General features: G+C 50.4%; 1 protein-coding gene across 1 annotated transcript in view; it reads left to right on the top strand.

The window, feature by feature from the left end:
- The window catches only part of LOC100090504 (beta-galactosidase-1-like protein 2), a 67,857-nt gene that overhangs the window by 2,892 nt on the left and 44,421 nt on the right, over window positions 1-20,544 (top strand). Inside the window, exon 2 of the mRNA XM_029075057.2 lies at window positions 17,828-18,025. Within this exon, the coding sequence (XP_028930890.1) occupies window positions 17,828-18,025 (198 nt within the window). The remainder of the gene's footprint in view (window positions 1-17,827; window positions 18,026-20,544) is intronic.

The raw sequence follows: 20,544 nt of genomic DNA, 5'->3' as shown, positions 1-20,544 counted from the left end.
GAACAGTGCTTTGCACATAGTAAGCGCTTAATAAATGCCATCACTATTATTATTAAGAAGCACAGCTTAGAGGAAAAAGCTCAGGCTTGGGAGTCAGAGGATGTGGGTTCTAATCCCGGCTCTGCCACTTGTCAGCTGTGTGACTGTGGGCAAGTCACTTAACTTCTCTGGGCCTCAGTTCCCTCATCTGTAAAATGGGGATTAACTGTGAGCCTCACATGGGACAACCTGATTACCCTGTATCTATCCCAGTGCTTAGAACAGTGCCGTGCACATAGTAAGTGCTTAACAAATACCAACATTATTATTATTATTATTATTATTAAAGCCAATGGTGAGGAGTTCCACCACCTGCGGAGGTGGATGGGCAACTACTGGAGGTTCTTGAGCAGGGGGAAACATGGATTGAATGTTTTTGTAGAACAATGATCCGGGCAGCAGAGTGAAGTATGGACTGGAGTGGGGAGAGATAAGGAGGCTGGGAGGTCAGCAAGAAGTGGAGGGCAAGAAGGATACACTAATCAAGGTGGGATAGGATAAGTGATTGGATTAGCATGGTAGCAGTTTGAATGGAGAGGAAAGGATAGATTTTAGTGGTGTTGTCAAAGTCCAACTGACAGTATTTAGTGATGGATTGAATACGTGGGTTGAATGAAAGAGGGAGGTCAATCAAGGATAATGTCAAAGTTGAGGGTTTGTGAGATGGAAAGGTGATGGTCCCGTTTACAGTGATGGGAAAGTCAGGGGAAGGACATGGTCTGGGTGGGAAGAAAAGAAGCTCTGTTTTCCACAAGTTAAGTTTGAGGTGAGGGGAGGACATCCAAGTCGAGATGTCTTGAAGGCAAGAGGAAATGTGAGACTGGAGAGGGAAAAAGAGGGAGAGAGCACCTTGAAGGACTCCCACAATTAGGGGGTGGGAGGCAGAGGGGACCTGCAAAAGAGACTGAGAATGAGCGGCCAGAGAGATAGGAGGACAACCAGGAGACAACAGTGTCAGTGAAGCCAAGGTTGGGTAATGTTTCCAGGAATGGGGTGGTTGACAGTGTTGAAGGCAGCTGAGAAGTTGAGGAGGATTAGGATAGAATAGTGGCCACTGGACGTGGCAAGAAGGTCATTTCAAATCTTTGAGAGGGCGGTTTCTGTGGGGTGAAGGGGACAGAAGCCAGATTGGAGGCAAGGAGAGAATTGGAGGAGAGAAAGTGGAGACAGTTCGCTCCAGGAGTTTGGAGAGGGATGGTAGGAGGCAAATGGGCCGCTAACTGGAGGGAGCTGTGGGGTCAGGGGAGGTTTTTTTAGGATGGGGAGACACGAGCTCACTTGAAAACAGTGAGGAAAAAGCCAAAGGGAGAGCAAACAGTTAAAGATTGTACAGTGACTAGCAGTAATGAGATTGAGTGTGTATCCAGGTTGGTGAGTGGGTGAGGTGGGGTGGAGCAGTGCTTGACACTTAGTATATGCTTAACAAATACTATAATTATTATTATTATTATCCTCAACTCTAACCTCACTTGTCTCCCTGGGACTCTTTCCAAGTAAACAGCGCCAGACTGCCAAATTTAAGTTCCAGCTCTTTACCTTTGGGTCTTCAGGCAATCAATCAATCAATCAATGGTATTTATTAAGTACTTACTGTGTGCTGAGCACTGTACTGGGAAGCAGTGTGACCTAATGGAAAGAGCCTGGGCCTAGGAGTGAGAGAACCGTGGTTCTAATCCCAGCTCTATCACTTGTCTGCTTTGTGACTTTGGGCATGACAGTTAATCTCTCTCTGCCTCAGTTCCCTCATCTGCAAAATGGGGAATCAGTGAATGAGGAATCAGTGTCTATTCTCCCTCTTAATTAGACCTTGACTCCCAAGTGAGACATGATTATCTTATGTCTCACATAAGACATTCATTCATTCATTCAATAGTATTTATTGAGTGCTTACTATGTGCAGAGCACTGTACTAAGCGCTTGGAATGAACAAGTCAGCAACAGATAGAGACAGTCCCTGCCGTTTGACGGGCTTACAGTCTGATCGGGGGAGACGGACAGACAAGAACAATGGCAATAAATAGAGTCAAGGGAATTACATCTCGTAAAAACAATGGCAACTAAATAGAATCGAGGTGATGTACATTTCATTAACAAAATAAATAGGGTAATGAAAATATATACAGTTGAGCAGACGAGTACAGTGCTGAGGGGATGGGAAGGGAGAGGGGGAGGAGCAGAGGGAAATGGGGGGAAAAGAGGGTTAACCTGCAGAGAGGTGAAGGGGGGGCGGTAGAGGGAGTAGAGGGAGAAAGGGAGCTCAGTCTGGGAAGGCCTCTTGGAGGAGGTGAGTTTTAAGTAGGGTTTTGAAGAGGGGAAGAGAATTAGTTTGGCGGAGGTGAGGAGGGAGGGCGTTCCAGGACCGTGGGAGGATGTGGCCCAGGGGTCAACGGCGGGATAGGAGAGACCGAGGGATGGTGAGGAGGTGGGCGGCAGAGTAGTGGAGCATGCGGGGTGGGCAGTAGAAAGAGAGAAGGGAGGAGAGGTATGAAGGGGCAAGGTGATGGAGAGCCTTGAAGCCTAGAGTGAGGAGTTTTTGTTTGGAGCGGAGGTTGATAGGCAACCACTGGAGGTGTTTAAGAAGGGGAGTGACATGCCCAGATCGTTTCTGCAGGAAGATGAGTCGGACAGCGGAGTGAAGAATAGACTGGAGAGGGGCGAGAGAGGAGGAAGGGAGATCAGAGAGAAGGCTGACACAGTAGTCTAGCCAGGATATAACAAGAGCAATAATGTTGGTATTTGTTAAGCACTTACTATGTGCAGAGCACTGTTCTAAGCGCTGGGGTGGACACAGGGGAATCAGGTTGTCCCATGTGGGACTAACAGTCTTAATCCCCATTTTACAGATGATGTAACTGTGGCACAGAGAAGTTAAGTGACTTGCCCACAGTCACCCAGCTGACAAGTGGCAGAGCTGGGATTCAAATTCATGACCCCTGACTCCAAAGCCCGTGCTCTTTCCTCTGAGCCATGCTGCAAGAGGATCAAGCGTGGCTCAGTGAAAGAGCCCGGGCTTGGGAGTCAGAGGTCATGAGTTCAAATCCCAGCTCTGCCACTTGTCAGCTCTGTGACTGTGGGCAAGTCACTTCACTTCTCTGTGCCTCAGTTCCCTCATCTGCAAAATGGGGATGAAGACTGTGAGCCCCACGTGGGACAACCTGATGACCCTGTATCTACCCCAGCGCTTAGAACAGTGCTCTGCACATAGTAAGTGTTTAACAAATACCAACATTATTATATCTACCCCAGTGCTTAGTACAGTGTCTGGCACATAGTAAGCACTTTACACTATTATTGTTATTATTATTGTTACTAAGCTCTTGGAAGAATACGGTACAGTAGAGTTGGTAGATACAATCCCTGCTTTCAAGGAGTTTATAATATATGGTCAAGTCCCTTAACTTCCCTGTAACAGGGAGCAAAAGGGTCTTCCAACTCTGTTGTATTATACTCTCCCAAGTGCTTAGCTCAGTGTCCAGCATACAGTAAGTGCTCGCTAAATACCATTGATTGATCATTTAAAACCCCTCCCTAGGGTCCCGAGCCCCTGGCCCTATTCCCCAGGCCTTGAACCCCTTATCCCCTTCCCTGGGTAGGGGAAACCTGACTTTCCCCTGGCTTCCTTCCTAGCCTCCTCACCACGGACTCTGAAGCACTAGCCCAGTCCTAAGGACTTCAAGCTCTCAATATCTCTTAAACCCACCCTGGGGCCTCCTACCTGTCTTTGGGACTTTGAGCCTTCACCCCGCTTAGGGTTGTGGTTTCCAGGAAGCCAGAGCTACCTTACCCACTGCTCCATTCAATCCTCTCTCCGACCCCTTGCTCCTCGACTGACTCCCCTCCTCGCCTTGCTCCACGCATGGTGGGCCAGGGAAGGTCAAGTCACCTTACGCTCTCCTCTCACTCCTACCCTCTTCTCCTACACATTGTTCCCTTCCCCTTAAGTCCTGATGGACAACTCTCTCCATTGGCTCATTGGGAAAACTAAACCAAGGCCCTAACCTAACCTTGACCTGGCTCCCAAACTGGACACTCCAATCAATCAGTCAGTGATATTCTTTGAGCACTTACTTTGCAGAGAGCGTTGTACTCAGCACTTGGGAAATGGTAAGACAATACAAGAAGCAGTGTGGGGAGACAGACAATAAAGCAAATGGTAGATCAGGAAAATGGCAGAGTGTAAGAATATGTACGTAAGTGCTGTGGGGCTGAGGGTGGGGTGAATATCAAGCATTGAGCCACTCCTCCTACCTTCCCCACCTGTTGCCCGGTTCAGCCTCAGCAGCTCTCCCTGCCACCCCATGGCCTACTGCATCTATCCCAACTGCATCTATCCCCAGGGACTCCTGGACCTGAACTGTACTAAACCACTGGTGCTCCCCCTGGTTAACTTGGTGTGGGAGTTATGGGATCGACAGCACATGTGCTAAATTCCTATTTTTCCCAGGTGATTTAAATCAAATGAAAGTGTGTGTGTGTGTGTTGTGTTCCAAGCCTTATATTTGCTGAGCAGTATATTTCACCCATTGCTAGGGAGCCAGCATGGTGCAGGTGGCACTGCCAGGCATGCACTTTGCATTTCAAAACCATCTGAAAACATTTTCATTCCCTGGAGCAGGTGTGTCTAAGAACAGGCTGGAGGAGTTAGTATCAGTGTCGGGGCTGTTGCAAGAAAAGGAAGCCATAGAAATCAGAGATGGTGGCAGGAAGAAAATAGGGGTGGTGCCTGGGCCCCCGGCCAGGTGCTGGGAACTCACACTGAGCTATCTTAGAGGGAAACTTAGGGGGAAGCAACATGGCCCCGTGGAAAGAGCACTGGCTTGGGAGTTGGAACATCTGAGTTCAAATCCTGGCCTAGCCACTTGTCTGTTGTGTGGCCTTGGGCAAGTCACTTAAGTTCCCTGTGCCTCAGTTACCCTATCTGTAAAATGGGGATTAAGACTGTGAGTCCTATGTGGGGAGTTTTCTAGACTGTAAATGCCTTATGGGCAGGGAATAGTCTGCTAATTCTTGTATTGTACTCTCCCAAGTGCTCAATATAGTGTTTTGCACATAGTAAATGCTCAATTAATACCACTGATTGATTATTCACATGGACTGTGTCCAATTTGATTAGCTTGTATCTGCCTCAGCACTTGTACAGTTTCTGGCAGTGCTCAACAAATTTCATAAAACAGACAAAAAAAACCCCGTCCTTTTTTCCTCCATTATGTGGATAGGGTTGTGACCACAGAGCTATCAATAGCAGCCATCTTTTAATGGGAGCAAATTGAAAGTGCACTCACCAATCATCTCCAGGTCTGACTGATGATAATGATAAAGGTTACAAGCAGATCGGGTTGAACACAGTCCCTGTCTCAAGTGGGGCTCACAGGTTCAATCCTCATTTTACAGATGAGGTAACTGAGGCCCAGAGAAGTGAAGTGTCTTGCCCAAGGTCACACAGCAGAGAAGTGGCAGAGTCAGGATTCAAACTCATGACTTCTGACTCCCAGGCCCGTGCTCTATCTGCTGCTTCTCTATGTTCTGTTCTAAGCACTGTACTACCCATCCTTGATGCCAGTCTGTCACATTCTTGGATATTCAGGTCTTGGTGATTAAGGCTCAAGTCTTTAGGCCATTGGAAGAATTTCAAACAGAAGGGTACAGACCCATTTGGATCTTTTGGACCTCCCACAACGTGATAATAATAAAGATAATGAAGATTATAAAGATAATGGCCCTTTTGGAAGCCTGGCATGGTTTAAAGGGTCTAAAACTGAGGACGTTGGGTTCATTGTTTATTCATTCATTCATTCATTCAATAGTATTTATTGAGCGCTTACTATGTGCAGAGCACTGTACTAAGCGTTTGGGATGAACAAGTCGGCAACAGATAGAGGCGGTCCCTGCCGTTTGACGGGCTTACAGTCTAATCGGGGGAGACGGATAGACAAGAACAATGGCAATAAACAGAGTCAAGGGGAAGAACATCTCGTAAAAACAATGGCAACTAAATAGAATCGAGGCGATGTACAATTCATTAACAAAATAAATAGGGTAACGAAAATATATACAGTTGAGCGGACGAGTACAGTGCTGTGGGGATGGGAAGGGAGAGGTGGAGGAGCAGAGGGAAAAAGGGGAAAATGAGGCTTTAGCTGCGGAGAGGTAAAGGGGGGATGGCAGAGGGAGTAGAGGGGGAAGAGGAGCTCAGTCTGGGAACGCCTCTTGGAGGAGGTGATTTTTAAGTAGGGTTTTGAAGAGGGAAAGAGAATCAGTTTGGCGGAGGTGAGGAGGGAGGGCGTTCCAGGACCGCGGGAGGACGTGACCCGGGGGTCGACGGCGGGATAGGCGAGACCGAGGGACGGTGAGCAGGTGGGCGGCAGAGGAGCGGAGCGTGCGGGGTGGGCGGTAGAAAGAGAGAAGGGAGGAGAGGTAGGAAGGGGCAAGGTGATGGAGAGCCTTGAAGCCTAGAGTGAGGAGTTTTTGTTTGGAGCGGAGGTTGATAGGCAACCACTGGAGTTGTTTAAGAAGGGGAGTGACATGCCCAGATCATTTCTGCAGGAAGATGAGCCGGGCAGCGGAGTGAAGGAGTGAAGAATAGACCGGAGAGGGTTTGGCCTGTCACCGAGCACCAGGACACCCACTGAGGTTTGACCAATGCCCCTTGGGCTTGTAAGATCAGTCAACCATCAGTGACATTTCTTGAGCACCTACTGTGTGCAGGGTTCTGTTCTAAGCAATAGAACCATTAGACATAATCCCTTCCCTTAAGGACCTTACAATCCAGTGGGGGAGACAGACACTAAAATAAATTACAGGTAGGAAGAAGTAGAAGATACATACATAAGTACTACGGAGGGTGTGAATGCCCTAGTGCTTAGATGACACAAAAGTGCTGAAGGGGCAATTGAGGGGCTATAGGGTGGGGAAATGAGAGATTAATCAGGGAAGGCACCCCGGAGGAGGAGATGGGATTTCAGAAAGGCTTTGAAAACGGGTAGAGCAGTGGTCTGCCAGATGGGAATAGGATGAGAGTCCAGGGAGCAAAGCGTGCAAGCTGGAGAGTAGTGAGGATAAATCAGGGGCGTGCCTTAAAGGCAGTGGTCAGGAGTTTCTTCTTGATGCCGAGAGGATGGGGACTGTTGGAAGATTCTGTGGAATAGGGAGATGTGTGCAGAATGGTAGTTTTAGAAAAGTGATCCAGGCAGCAGAGCGAAGTACATATGGACCGAAGAGTGAAGAAACTGAAGGTAAGGACGTCTGCAGGGAGGCTGTTACAATCATCGAGTCAGAATATGACCAGTGCTTCAACCAGTGTGTTGGCAGCTTGGAAGGGGTGGATTCTAGATGTGTTGTGAAGGAAAAACAGGGAGGATTTGTGACGGACTGAATATGGGTTTGAATGAGAGGGAGGAGTCCCAGATCATGCCACGGTTACAGGCTTGAAAAACAGGGAGGATGGTGGTGGTGTCAGCAATGATGGGAGAAGTGGGCGTAGGAGAAGATTATGAGGGAAGTTAAGGAGTTCACTGTAGACATGTGGAAACTTGAGTTGCAGATGGAACTTCCACATAGAAATGTCCTGAAGACAGGAGGTAATAATGTTGGTATTTGTTAAGCGCTTACTCTGTGCCGAGCACTGTTCTAAGCGCTGGGGTAGGCACAGGGGAATCAGGTTGTCCCACGTGGGGCTCACAGTCTTAATCCCCATTTTACAGATGAGGTAACTGAGGCACCGAGAAGTTAAGTGACTTGCCCAAAGTCACACAGCTGACAAGTGGTAGAGCCGGGGTTCGAACCCATGACCTCTGACTCCAAAGCCCGTGCTCTTTCCAGTGAGTCACGCTGAGGAGGTGATGTAAGAAGGCAGAGAAGGGGCTAGTGAGGTAGATTTGGGAGCATCCACATAGAGGTGGTAGTTAAGTGTGTGAGAGTGGATGAGCTCCTCATTAATAATAGTAATAATAATAATAATGTTGGTATTTGTTAAGCGCTTACTATGTGCAGAACACTGTTCTAAGTGCAGGGGTAGATACAGGGTATTCAGGTTGTCCCATGTGAGGCTCACTGTCTTAATCCCCATTTTACAGATGAGGTCACTGAGGCATCGAGAAGTGAAGTGACTTGCCCATAGGCACATAGCTGACAAGTGGCAGAGCCAGGATAGCGAGTGAGTGTAAATTGAGAATAGAAGGGAGCCCAAAACCGAGCTCTGCTTGTCCCCCAAAGTTAAGAGGTGGAAGGCAGAGGAGGAACTGCTCAAAAAGATAGAGAAGGAGCAGTAGGGAGGGGGAAAACCAGGAGAAGACAGTGTTAGAAAAAGAGTTTCCAGAAGGGGGTAGTCAGCACGGGTCAGATGCTGCTGAGACATCAGAGAGGATGAGGATGGAGTAAAGTCCATTAGACCTGACAGGAAGGAGGTCATTTTTAAGGGAGTGGAGGGGCTGGAATCCGGATTGTGAAGGGTCGAGGACGGAGTTTGGAGGAGAGGAAGTGGAGAAGTATAGAGAAGCAACATGGCCCAGTGGATAGAGCACGGGCCTGGGAATCAGAAGGACCTGGGTTCTAATCCCAGCTCTTCCATTTGTCTGCAGTGTGGCTTTGGGCAAGTTACTTAACTTTTCCGAACCTCAGTTACCTCAACTGTAAAATGGGGATTATTACTGTGAGCCCCATGTAGGACAGGGACTGTGTCCAACCTGATTAGCTTTTTATCTACCCCAGCGCTTAAAACAGTACCTGGCACATAGTAAGCACATAACAAATACCATTAAAAAAAAAGCGAAGGCAGTGGGTGTAAGGGCCTTTATTAAGGATTTTGGACAGGGATGGGAAAAGGGAGTTGGGGCAGTAGGCAGCTGGATGGTGCTGTGTAGATGAGAGAGATTTTTGGAGTAGGGTTTACATGAGCATGTTTTGAGCTCAGAGAGGAAGGAGCCATCAGAGGGAGAAAGGTTGAAGCTGGCAGTCAGGGAGGGCACAGAGGTTTTTTTGAAGGGCGAGGGAATGGGATTGGAGGCTCAAGTCAGGGAGGTAGATTTTGAAATCAGGCTCGAGATCGACTCTTGAGGGACAGAAGGTCTTGGGGCGATGAGAAAGTGGAGGGCAGGAGGAAGTTAGAGGGTGATGGGAAGGTGAGGGGGAATTTTATGACATCTTTCCCAGTGCTTTATAGTGTTGGCACACAGTGCACACTTAACAAACACCACAATTCGGGGGAGATTAGGGAGAGCACATGCTGTTTTCAATTTTGTCATCAAAGTAATTGGCAAGGTCATCAGGGCCCGAGGTGGGGTGAGAGGAGTGGGGTAACACGACACCAGGGGTAAATTCCTCATCCCTTTACTGGGTTCCCAGTAGATTCCTACCTCCTGACACAGGGAAACAAGGCTGGCCACCCTTAGTTAGTCAAACCCTGATTAGGATAATGAGCCAATTCACAAGACCGAAGGGTGGTTGTCCCCCATGCAGCCTCTGACCCCCGGAACATGGAACAATCTGTGGTTGAAATTTCAACCCGAGTTCCTGGGGCTCTGGAGCAGTCATGGATTCATGGTCCCCCTGTCCTTTCTCCTCCTGATTCAAGGGACACATCTAGCACTCCCGAGCTGATGGCTAATTCAGACAGTAATCTTACCCAACAATGCTGGAGGAGGAATGTGGGCCCTGCCCTAGAAGACTTGACCCCTGCCACATGGACACAGTGGCTGGATGGAAGGGTGGCATGAGCCTCCATCAGTAGGGTGGAGGCCCAGAAGCCTGATGGGTCACACCGTCCCTCCCCAGCAGGCCAAGGAATGGAGGAAGGTGGAATTTTGTGTGGGAATTAGTCCCAGGTTGACCTGAAAGGAAGGAAAGCCTTTTGGGAAGGAGGCTCTCGGCTTTCCTGTACTTTAGAGAAAGTCAGGGCCATAGATGGAAACCTCCACAGAGCTTTGCCTAGGGATGCCGAATGTGGCTTTTGCCACGCTCCTGAGCATCAGTGAAGATGCCCTCAACCTCAGTGTTGATCTGGAGCTGTGGTCCCTCTGTCAGCCCATCCTCCCTCCCCCAACTCCCTTACCTCAGTCTCCCCTCCAGAGATCAAAAGTGACAGGCCGCGGGGAAGGGGTAGCGTGAGCCTTTGGCCCAACGCCCCATGGAAAATCTGAGGGAGCAGGAGTACAGAGAGGAAAGAGGAAAAAGATTTGGAGAGGCACAGGAGGGGAGCCATGTGGCTACTGTAGAGTTGGTCCCCCCCTTCAAGTCCATAGGCCCTGATTCTGGAATTGAAGAGCTCATGTTCTTGGGCCTGAGAGTCTGTTTGCCTTGCTGGGTACGGAGGACACAAATGGGGCCAGTGGCTTCTTGGTATCTAGTCTGCCATTCACCTAGTCAGTCCTCTGGCCTCCACGTGCACTTCAGCGGATACCAGATGTTCCAGGGCCCAGGCACATACACGGATTTCAAGGGAGATCCCATCACCTCTCTAGGAGCCTCAAACTTACCCCAGATTAGAAGGCCGGCCTTTTCCAGTAGCTCATTGTCCAAGTGCTGGGGTGGCCCCCCGGGAAAAGAATGTTTAAGTACAGCAGCCTCAGCATCCAGGCCCGAGTAAGGAGGTTAAGTTTGAACACTGGTGGGGTCCAGAGAGGTGGGCCTCCCCCACATATTCTCGGGACTCTGAGAGGCTGCTGTTATCCGTACTGAGTGGCCACTCTGAGCTAGGCCCCAAGGCTCAGCCCCGGTGCCCGCTCCTTTTCCTCAGTCTCAGCTCTCACCTCCATTGCCTACCAACACAACCGCTGGTGATATGGAGGGGGTAAAGAGGCAGATCTGGGACATGGGCTTCTGGCTCTCGAGTAGGAGATCCGAGCTGGAGCTGAGAAGAGGCCAGGGGATTGTTTGCAGGGAAGGGGAGGATTGGGGGAGGAAGGAAAGAAAGAAGAGCTGATTCAAAGAAGCCCATAAAAGTGGGAAATGCCTTTAAAACCAGGAGATGCGTATTAAAAGCTTCCCAATTGAAAGCTTGGCCCAGCCCTCCCCAGAGAACAAGATGAACTGGAGGTGGCCCATTCCGGAAGGACAGCGAGTCCCTGGGGTACCATGTTCTGAATGCTTTCCCTGCGCAGGCCGTGTTTGGGGATTAGCTGTCTGTCAGTCAGAAGAATGAGAGGATAATGATAGGTCCGAGGAGGAAGGCAAACAAGAATGTGGCTTCCAGTGCTTCATGGCCTCCCTAGAGTTGGGTATCTTGGCCTCCTTGACAGACTGGCCCCATCTTCCCCAAGTTCTGATAAGAGAAGCAGCATGGCTCAGTGGAAAGAGCCCAGGCTTGAGAGTCAGAGGTCATGTGTTTGAATTACAGCTCTGCCACTTGTCAGCTGTGTGACTGTGGGCAAATCACTTCATTCATTCATTCAATAGTATTTATTGAGCGCTTACTATGTGCAGAGCCCTGTACTAAGCGCTTGGAATGTACAAATCAGAAACAGATAGAGACAGTCCCTGCCCTTTGATGGGCTTACAGTCTAATCGGGGGAGACAGGCAGACAAGAACAGTGGCAATAAATAGAATCAAGGGGATAAACATCTCATTAAAACAATGGCAAATAAATAGAATCAGGGTGATGTACATCTCATTAAACAAAATAAATAGAGTGATGAAGATATATACAGTTGAGTGGACGAGTACAATGCTGAGGGGATGGGACAAGAGAGGGGGAGGAGCACAGGGAAAGGGGGGAGAAGAGGGCTTAGCTGCGGAGAGGTGAAGGGGGGTAGAGGGAGCAGAGGGAAAAGGGGGGAGCTCAGTCTGGGAAGGCCTCTTGGAGGAGGTGAGCCCTAAGTAGGGATTTGAAGAGGGGAAGAGAATTAGATTGTCGGAGGTGAGGAAGGAGGACATTCCAGGACTGCGGGAGGACGTGGCCCAGGGGTTGACGGCGGGATAGGTGAGACTGAGGGACGGTGAGGAGGAGGGCGGCAGAGGAGCGGAGCGTGCAGGGTTGGCATTATAAAGAGAGAAGGGAGGAGAGGTAGGAAGGGACAAGGTGATGGAGAGCCTTGAAGCCTACAGTGAGAAGTTTTTGTTTTGTGCGGAGGTTGATAGGCAACCACTGGAGGTTTTTAAGAAGGGGAGTGACATGCCCAGATCGTTTCTGCAGGAAAATGAGCCGGGCAGCGGAGTGAAGAATTGACTGGAGCGGGGCGAAAGAGGAGGAAGGGAGATCAGAGAGAAGGCTGACACAGTAGTCTAGCCGGGATATAACGAGAGCCTGTAGCAGTAAGGTAGCCATTTGGTGGAGAGGAAAGGGCGGATCTTGGCGATATTATAAAGGTGAGACCGGCAGGTCCTGGTAACGGATAGGATGTGTGGGGTGAACGAGAGAGGCGAGTCAAGGATGACACCAAGGTTGCCGGCCTGAGAGACGGGAAGGATGGTCGTACCATCCACGGTGATAGGGAAGTCTGGGAGAGGACTGGGCTTGGGAGGGAAGATGAGGAGCTCAGTTTTGGTCATGTTGAGTTTTAGGTGGTGGGCAGACATCCAGGTGGAGATGTCCTTGAGGCAGGAGGAGATGCAAGCCTGAAGGGAGGGGGAGAGGACAGGGGCAGAGATGTAGATCTGTGTGTCATCTGCGTAGAGATGGTAGTTGAAGCCGTGAGAGCGAATGAGTTCACCAAGGGAGTGAGTGTAAATGGAGAACAGAAGAGGGCCAAGAACTGACCCTTGAGGAGCTCCAACAGTTAGAGGATGGGAGGGGGAGGAGGAGCCTGCGAAGGAGACCAAGAATGACCGGCCAGAGAGATAAGAGGAGTACCAGGAGAGGACGGAGTCCGTGAAGCCAAGGTGAGATAAGGTGTGGAGGAGAAGGGGATGGTCGATAGTGTCAAAAGCAGCTGAGAGGTCAAGGAGGATTAGAATGGAGTAGGAGCCATTGGACTTGGCAAGAAGGAGGTCATGGGTCACCTTAGAGAGAGCAGTCTCGGTAGAGTGGAGGGGACGGAAGCCAGATTGGAGGGGGTCCAGGAGAGAATGGGAGTTAAGGAAGTCTAAGCAGCGAGTGTAGATGACTCGTTCTAGGATTTTGGAAAGGAAGGGTAGTAGGGAGATAGGGCAATAACTGGAAGGGGAAGTGGGGTCGAGGGAGGGTTTTTTTAGGATGGGGTAGACATGGGCATGTTTGAAGGCAGAGGGGAAGGAGCTATTGGAGATTGAGTGGCTAAAGATAGAAGTTAAGGAGGGGAGGAGGGCAGGGGTGACGATTTTTATAAGATGAGCGGGAATGGGGTCCGAGGCGCAGGTGGAGGGTGTGGCACTTGTGAGGAGGGAGGAGATCTCCTCTGAGGATACTGCAGGGAAGGATGGGAAAGTAGGGGAGAGGGTTGGGGGGAAGCAAGAGGGGGAGGGGTGACTTTGGGGAGCTCAGACCTGATTGTGTTGATTTTTGTGATGAGTAGGTGGCCAGATCATTGGGGGTGAGAGATTGGGGAGGGGGAGGAACAGGGGGCCTAAGGAGAGAGTTAAAGGTCTGGAACAATTGGCAGGGGTGACGGGCAAGGGTGTCGATGAGGGAGGAGAAGTTTTGCCTGGCGGAGGAGAGGGCAGAGTTAAGGCAGGAAAGGATAAATTTGAAATGTATGAGGTCAGCTTGGTGCTTGGACTTTCACCAGCAGCGCTCGGCAGCTCGAGCATAGGAGCATAGGAGTCGGACAGAGGAGGTGATCCAGGACTGTGGGTTAGTGGAGCAAGAGCGGCGGAAGGAAAGGGGGACTAGAGAGTTGAGATGAGTAGAGCAGGTGGAGTTGAGACTGGTGACCTGATCATCGAGAGTGGGAAGTGAGGACGGGGGGCAAGGTGGGGAGAGATGCTTTTGGAAAGACGGATGGGATCAAGAGAGCAGAGGTCTCTGTGGGGCAGTAGCAAAGATTTGCAGGGGGAAGGAGTGTGAGAGATGAGGCAGGTGAGAAGGTTATGGTCAGAGAGAGGGATTTCAGAGTTGGTGAGGGAGGAGATAGTGCAGAGGTAGGCGATGACGAGATCGAGGGTGTGACCGAGTCGGTGAGTGGGCGCGGTATGGTGGAGCAGGAGGTCGGTAGAGTCGAGGAGGGATAGCAGGCGGGCGGCAGAGGAGTCATCGGGTACATCCATGTGGATGTTGAAGTCTCCGAGGATCAGAGTGGGCAGAGAGGAGAGGAGGAAGGTGAGAAAGGGGTCAAGGTGGTTGAAGAAGTCGGAGGTGGGACCAGGAGGGTGGTAGATGACAGCAACAAGTATCTGGAGGGGGTGGTAGAGGCGAACGATATGGACTTCGAAGGAGGGGAAGGAGAGGGAAGGGGGAGGAGGGATAGTGCGGAAGCGGCAACGGGGTGAGAGGAGGAAGCCGATGCCTCCTCCCTTTCCGGTGAGTCTGGGGGAGTGGGAGAAGGAGAGGCCACCGCTGGAGAGAGCAGCCGCGGAGACAGTGTCTTCGGGAGTGAACCACGTTTCCGAAAAGAGGAGAGAGCGGGAAAGAAAAAGGTCATGGATGAAAGGTAGTTTACCTGTAATGGAGCGGGGGTTCCAGAGGCCACACTTGAAAGTAGCTGTGGGTGCAAGGCGGGGAGAGGGGGGAGAGCAGGGGGAGGGGAGGGTTTGGTTGGGAAGGAGGTGGCGGGGCTCTGGATGGGGAGAGGGGGAGAAGGGGTGGCGGTGGGACAGAAGGACTGGGATGGGGCGTGGATGGGGAAGAGGGAAGCGGGGAGGGTGTGAGGAGGGGGTTTGGTGGGGGGGAGAGTAGGAGGAGGGGGAAGAGGGGTGGCGCTGGTAAAGTGGGGTTCTAAGGCGGGGGAGATGGGGGGGAGGAGGCAGAGGAGAGAGCGGGAAAGAGCTGGGCGAGGAAGGGGAAGGGGAGGATAGGAAGGGGCAGGAGGGAGGAGAGGGGGTGGAGGGACAGGAACTTCTCTGTGCCTCAGTTACCTCATCTGTAAAATGGGGATTAAGACTGTGAGCCTCACATGGGACAACCTGATTACCCTGAATCTACCCCAGCGCTTAGAACAGTGCTCTGCACATAGTAAGCGCAAATACCAACATTATTATTATTATTGTTATCCCAGCTGTGAAACAGAGACCCAGGCCGGGGACAGTGGCTTCCGGCATAAGTTCCTAGGCAACTAAAGCAGCTCAGATACCTAGATATCCAAGAAAATGAAGGTTTTTTTAATTGAAATACAGCGACATTTATTGGGTCACCTATAAATAAGATGATATTCAATATGAAATTCAATTCAATATGAAAGGATTAAGAAGTAGCAGAGTTTACTATTGTTAATTGTTCAGTGACAGTTTTTGCCAGTGAAGAGTCAGGATCTATCTTATGACCTTACCAATTTTTAGAGTACAGTTTCTCCTTCTCCCTCCCTTCTTACCTCCCTCCTTCCCTCCGTTCCTCTCTCCTGTCCTGCTCCCCCACCATATAGCTCTCTTTTATACTCACTCACTCCTTTGCAGTGTCTAGTGTTTCCCTTGGGTTTTACCATGGATTAACGTATATGTGTGTAGAACTTCATTATGTAAAAATTTTGATCTCTTGAGCAAACAGATGCTCCAGAAAATCTCACCAACTGAGACACCTGGTTACTCAATCTGGACATAAGAGTTTATTCTGAACTGTCCCGATGTCAGATTGGGTTGGGGGAGGTAGCAAACTCCTGAAGACATGGGCAAACTCCCATGGACTTTTAATTAGCTTTTAGGAGAAGACAACTCCTGAGAACATCTGAATTCCAAATCCAGGCCCTGGCACTTGGCCCCTTCCTCCTGCCCTGGGACATTAGGGCTGTGCTTTGTGGTTGGGATGGCTCTGATACTGTGCCTCTGACTTGGCCTGAGGAAGGGTTCGGTCCAGGCAGTATGTGCAGGTGTGCCCATCCACTCTGCAAAGAAGGAGACCTGCTTATGCTCTCTGTGCCTTCATTTCCTAACCAGTAACAGAAAATATTGATGGCAGAGCGTATCAGATGCAACACTCAACTGATCACTGTAATATGGAGAGGGGGCTCAGAAGGAGTTTCCATCCTCAGGAGGCCTGATTCCTAGGCTGTTGGTTTGCACTTCTTCAACCTTCGCCTCATTTCATCTCATGTCTTTCCCTCCACATGGTTGATTTCAGAGTCTCGTGTGTCTTTTAACTGATGATTTCTCTGAGTTGAGTTGGCTGGGCTAGAGGGAGTCTCACCACCGGAAAGATTCCCAAGGAAGTTTATGCTTCCTTCCTGAGGGCTTGGCACAGGTGTTCTAGCCTATGTGATGTCTTATGTCAGAGCTACCGCTTTTAAAAATACCAGGAGGTGGACCAGAGATGAGCAATGAAAATGGTTGAAAAACAGGTTCATTGAAGAAAGGAGAAAGAAATCGCGTTTTTAGCTGGGTAAAAAAGGCTCAGAGGTAACCTAATAGCTGTCTTCACAAGTAAGAATGGATTATATAAGAAGGAAGATAATACAGGTTCAGATGAGAAAAAGTGGGCTTGAGTTCTAACAAGAGAGAGTTTAGATGAATTCCCGATGGAAAGGATGAATAGAAACCTGGAGTGAGAAACTTTGGCCAGGAAGGTCATAAGCCTGCCTGGAGGTAGGTAGTTGAACCAGATGATCCCCTGAAGCCCTTTCCAATTCAAGGAATCTATGGTTCTCCCTAAGTTTTTAAAAAATAAATTTTCTTAGTCTCCCTGGTGTGGGACACCCCCTCTCCCCAGCAGCATTTGGCTCCTCTCCAGAAACAGCATGGACCTTAAGCCTTGGCTGTTCAATGGGAAAGGTTTCTAACCCAGCTGCCCTCTTCCAGGTGCCTGCCCCCAGTGCCAGACAGCTGCACGAACCTGGGGACAAAGAGGTACCCTTTATGCCAGAAGGCTTAGCTCTCCTGCTTCGTAGTCTTGCGCCGCCTGCTAGGAGAGCTAGTCCTTGCCAAGTTGTCCCTGCCCTCGTCGCCCCCTCAGCCGGCAGTGGCTCCTTCGCCCTCATTCCCCCACAGCTGCCACAAGCCCCTCTGCTACCCTCATCTTCCCCAACCAGCAGTGATCCCTCCAGAAGGTCATGAGTTCTAAATCCTGGCTCCACCACTTCATTCATTCAGTCGTATTTATTGAGCGCTTACTGTGTGCAGAGCACTGTACTAAATGCTTGGAATGTGCAATTCAGCAACAGATAGAGACAATCCCTGCCCCAAAATGAGCTTACATGCCTGCTATATGACCTTGGGCAATTTACTTCACTTCTCTGTGCCTTAGTTCGTGCAGCTGTAAAAAGGGGTTTGAGCCCCATGTGGGACAGGGACTGCGTCCAACCCGATCTGCTTGTATTCACCCCAGCGCTTAGTACAATGCCTGGCACACAGTAAGTGCTTAACAAATACCATAATTATTATTGTTGTTTTCTCCCCCAACTGGCAGTGATCCATCCTCCTTGCTCTCACCATCACTCCAGCCTCTGGCTCCACTTCTTCTCCCGAAGCAGAGGTGGCCACCTCCCACATCCCAGCGTGACTTTCTCCATCCTTTATTATTGTAGCCCCCAGGTCTCCCTGATGAAAATCATCCTTGTCCTGTTCCCAGCTTCAACCTGCTCGGCTAATTCTCCTCCTGCATCCGGGCCCGGACGTGAGCTGGGAGCCGGGGAAGGCTCCACCCCCAGGTCTCAGGTGGATGGAGGGAGGGGAGGTCCCGCATGGAAGGCCCAACCAACTGGAGCTGCAGAGGAGACGGCAAGGGTTCCTCCTGCCCCTCTCAGTGCCTGCTGTTTGGGCTGAGCTCGGGTGCCTCACCAGCTTTCCCTCCCATTCCAGGTTGAACTGGAGCAGTCTTATTCCGATGCGGTTCTGGAACCGGCACCTGGGACTACAGGCTGAAGGCTCGGATTTCAAACTGGAGGGCCAGAAGATCCAGATCTTTGGAGGCTCCATGCATTACTTCCGAGTCCCCAAGGAGTACTGGAGAGACCGCCTGGTGAAAATGAAGGCCTGCGGCCTCAACACCCTCACCACGTAAGTCCGTCGGGAAGCCCTCAGCTAGCTGATCCCACCTAGGCCTGCTGCTATTCCTGCCGCCGTTCCTGCTGCTGCTCTGCTGCCCAGGCAGCGCAGCCTGGAGACTCTGCCTAGTCTCCATTGAGCGAGCGCTGCCCTCTGAAAGTCCGCCAAGGTCAATTGAAGGTTGTCTGAAGGTCAACTCTGCCAACCTCCTGCTCCACCCCACCTCTTACATTTTTGGTCACACACTCGATCTTATCATCTCTAACCGCTGCAAAATCTCCACCTTCACCAACTCTGAAATCCCTCTCTCTGACCACGATCTTCTCACTTGCCTCCTCTCTCTCACTGCTTCTCCCCATAAATCTGTATTACTCCCCCACAGAGACCTCTATTGTCTCGACCCCATCCATCTCTCTCAGTACATTACATCCCACCTCGCATCCCTACCCACTCTTCATGACCAAATAGATGCTCTCAACTCCACTCTCTCTACTAGAGAAGCAGCGTGACTCAGTGGAAAGAGCCCGGGCTTGGAAGCCAGGGGTCATGGGTTCGAATTCCGGCTCTGCCACCTGTCAGCTGTGTGACTGTGGGCAGGTCACTTTACTTCTCTGTGCCTCAGTTCCCTCATCTGTAAAATGGGGATGAAGACTGTGACCCTCATGTGGGACAACCTGATTACCCTGTATCTACCCCAGTGCTTAGAACAGTGCTCTGCACATAGTAAGCGCTTAACAAATACCAACATTATTATTATTCTACTCAGTTCAACTCACTTGCTCCCCTATGGCTTCATTGCTCTCACACCACTAACCCACAACCCTGGATCACCTCTACTGACCGCCTCCTTCGCTCTTACACTCGAGCCTTTGAATGCTGCTAGCAGAAATCTAAACACCAGGCCAATCTTGTCCACTTAAAGTTTGTCCTTTCTTGCTTTAACTCTGCCCTCTCCACTGCCCAGCAAAACTGTTTCTCTTCCCTTTACTGATACTTATGTCCATCATCCTCTTCACCTGTTCCGGACATTTAACTCCCTTCTCAAGCCCCCTGTTCACACCCCCTCCCCTCCTCACCCCCAACCATCTGGTCACCTACTTCATTAGGAAAATTAACACCATCAGGTCTGAGCTTCCCAAAATCACCCCTCCCCCTCCTCCATCCCCCGCAACCTCCTCTTCTACTTTCCCATCCTTCCCAACAGTCTTCAGAGGAGATCTCCTCCCTCCTCTCAAGTTCTACCCCCTCCATATGTGCTTCAGACCCCATTCCCTTCCACCTTATAAAAACTCTCGACCCTTCCTTCCTCCCCTCCTTAACTTCCATCTTCAACCTCTGTCTCCAACGGTTTCTTCCCCTCTGCCTTCAAACATACCCAGCCTCCCCCAACGTAAAAAAGCCCTCACAGCCCCACAGCCCCCTCCAGTTATTGACCCATCTCCCTCCTACTTTTCCTTTCCAAACTCCTGGAGTAAGTTGTCTGTACTCGCTGCCTTGAATTCCTCTCCTCCAACTCTCTCCTGGAATCCCTCCAATCTGGCTTCCATCCCCTCCACTCCACTGAAATCGCCCTTTCAATGACCTTCTTGCCAAATCCAAAGGCACCAACTCCATTCTATTCCTCCTTGACCTCTAGCTGCCTTTGATCCTGTTGACCATCCCCTTCTCCTCAACACATTATCCAACTTGGCTTCACTGACTCCATTCTCTCCTGGTTCTCCTCTTATCTCTCTGGCTGTTCATTCTCAGTCTCCTTTGCAGGCTCCTCTTCCCCCTCCCATCACTAACTCTGCATTCCTCACGGATCAGTTCTTGGTCCCCTTCTATTCTCCATCTGTACTCATTCCCTTGGTGAACTCATTCGCTTCCACGGCTTCAACTCTCATCTCTATGTGGATGACACCCAACTCTACATCTCCTCCCCACTTCTCACTCCCTCCCTCCAGGCTCACATCTCTTCTTGCCTTCAGGACACTTGGATGTCCTCCCGCCACCTAAAACTCAACATGTCCAAAACTGAGCTCCTTATCTTCCCTCCCAAACCCTGTCCTCTCCCTGACTTCCCCATCACTGTGAATAGCACTACCGTCCTTCCCGTCTCTCAAGCCTGCAACCTTGGCGTCATCCTTGACTCTGCTCTCTCATTCACCCCACATATCCAGTCCATCGCCAAAATTGCCGGTCTCACCTTCACAACATTGCCAAGATCCCCCCTTTCCCCTCCATCCAAACCTCTACCATGTTAGTACAGTCACTTATCCTATCCTGACTGGATTACTGCATCAGCATCCTTTCCGACCTCCCAACCTCCTGTCTCTCCCCGCTTTTGTCCATACTTCACTCTGCTGCCTGGAATATCTTTCTACAGAAACATTCTGAGCATGTCAACCCCTTCCTCAAAAATCTCCAGTGGTTGCCTATCAACCTCCTTATCAAGCAAAAACTCCTCACTCGTGGCATCAAAGGTCTCCATCACCTTGCCCCCTCCTACCTTACCTCCCTTCTCTCCTTCTACATCCCAGCCTGCACAC

This window comes from Ornithorhynchus anatinus, chromosome 11, assembly GCF_004115215.2.
Source record: "Ornithorhynchus anatinus isolate Pmale09 chromosome 11, mOrnAna1.pri.v4, whole genome shotgun sequence".
Lineage (NCBI taxonomy): Eukaryota > Metazoa > Chordata > Mammalia > Monotremata > Ornithorhynchidae > Ornithorhynchus > Ornithorhynchus anatinus.
Note: the sequence above shows the minus strand (reverse complement) of the source record. Positions and strands in the feature narration are given on the sequence as shown.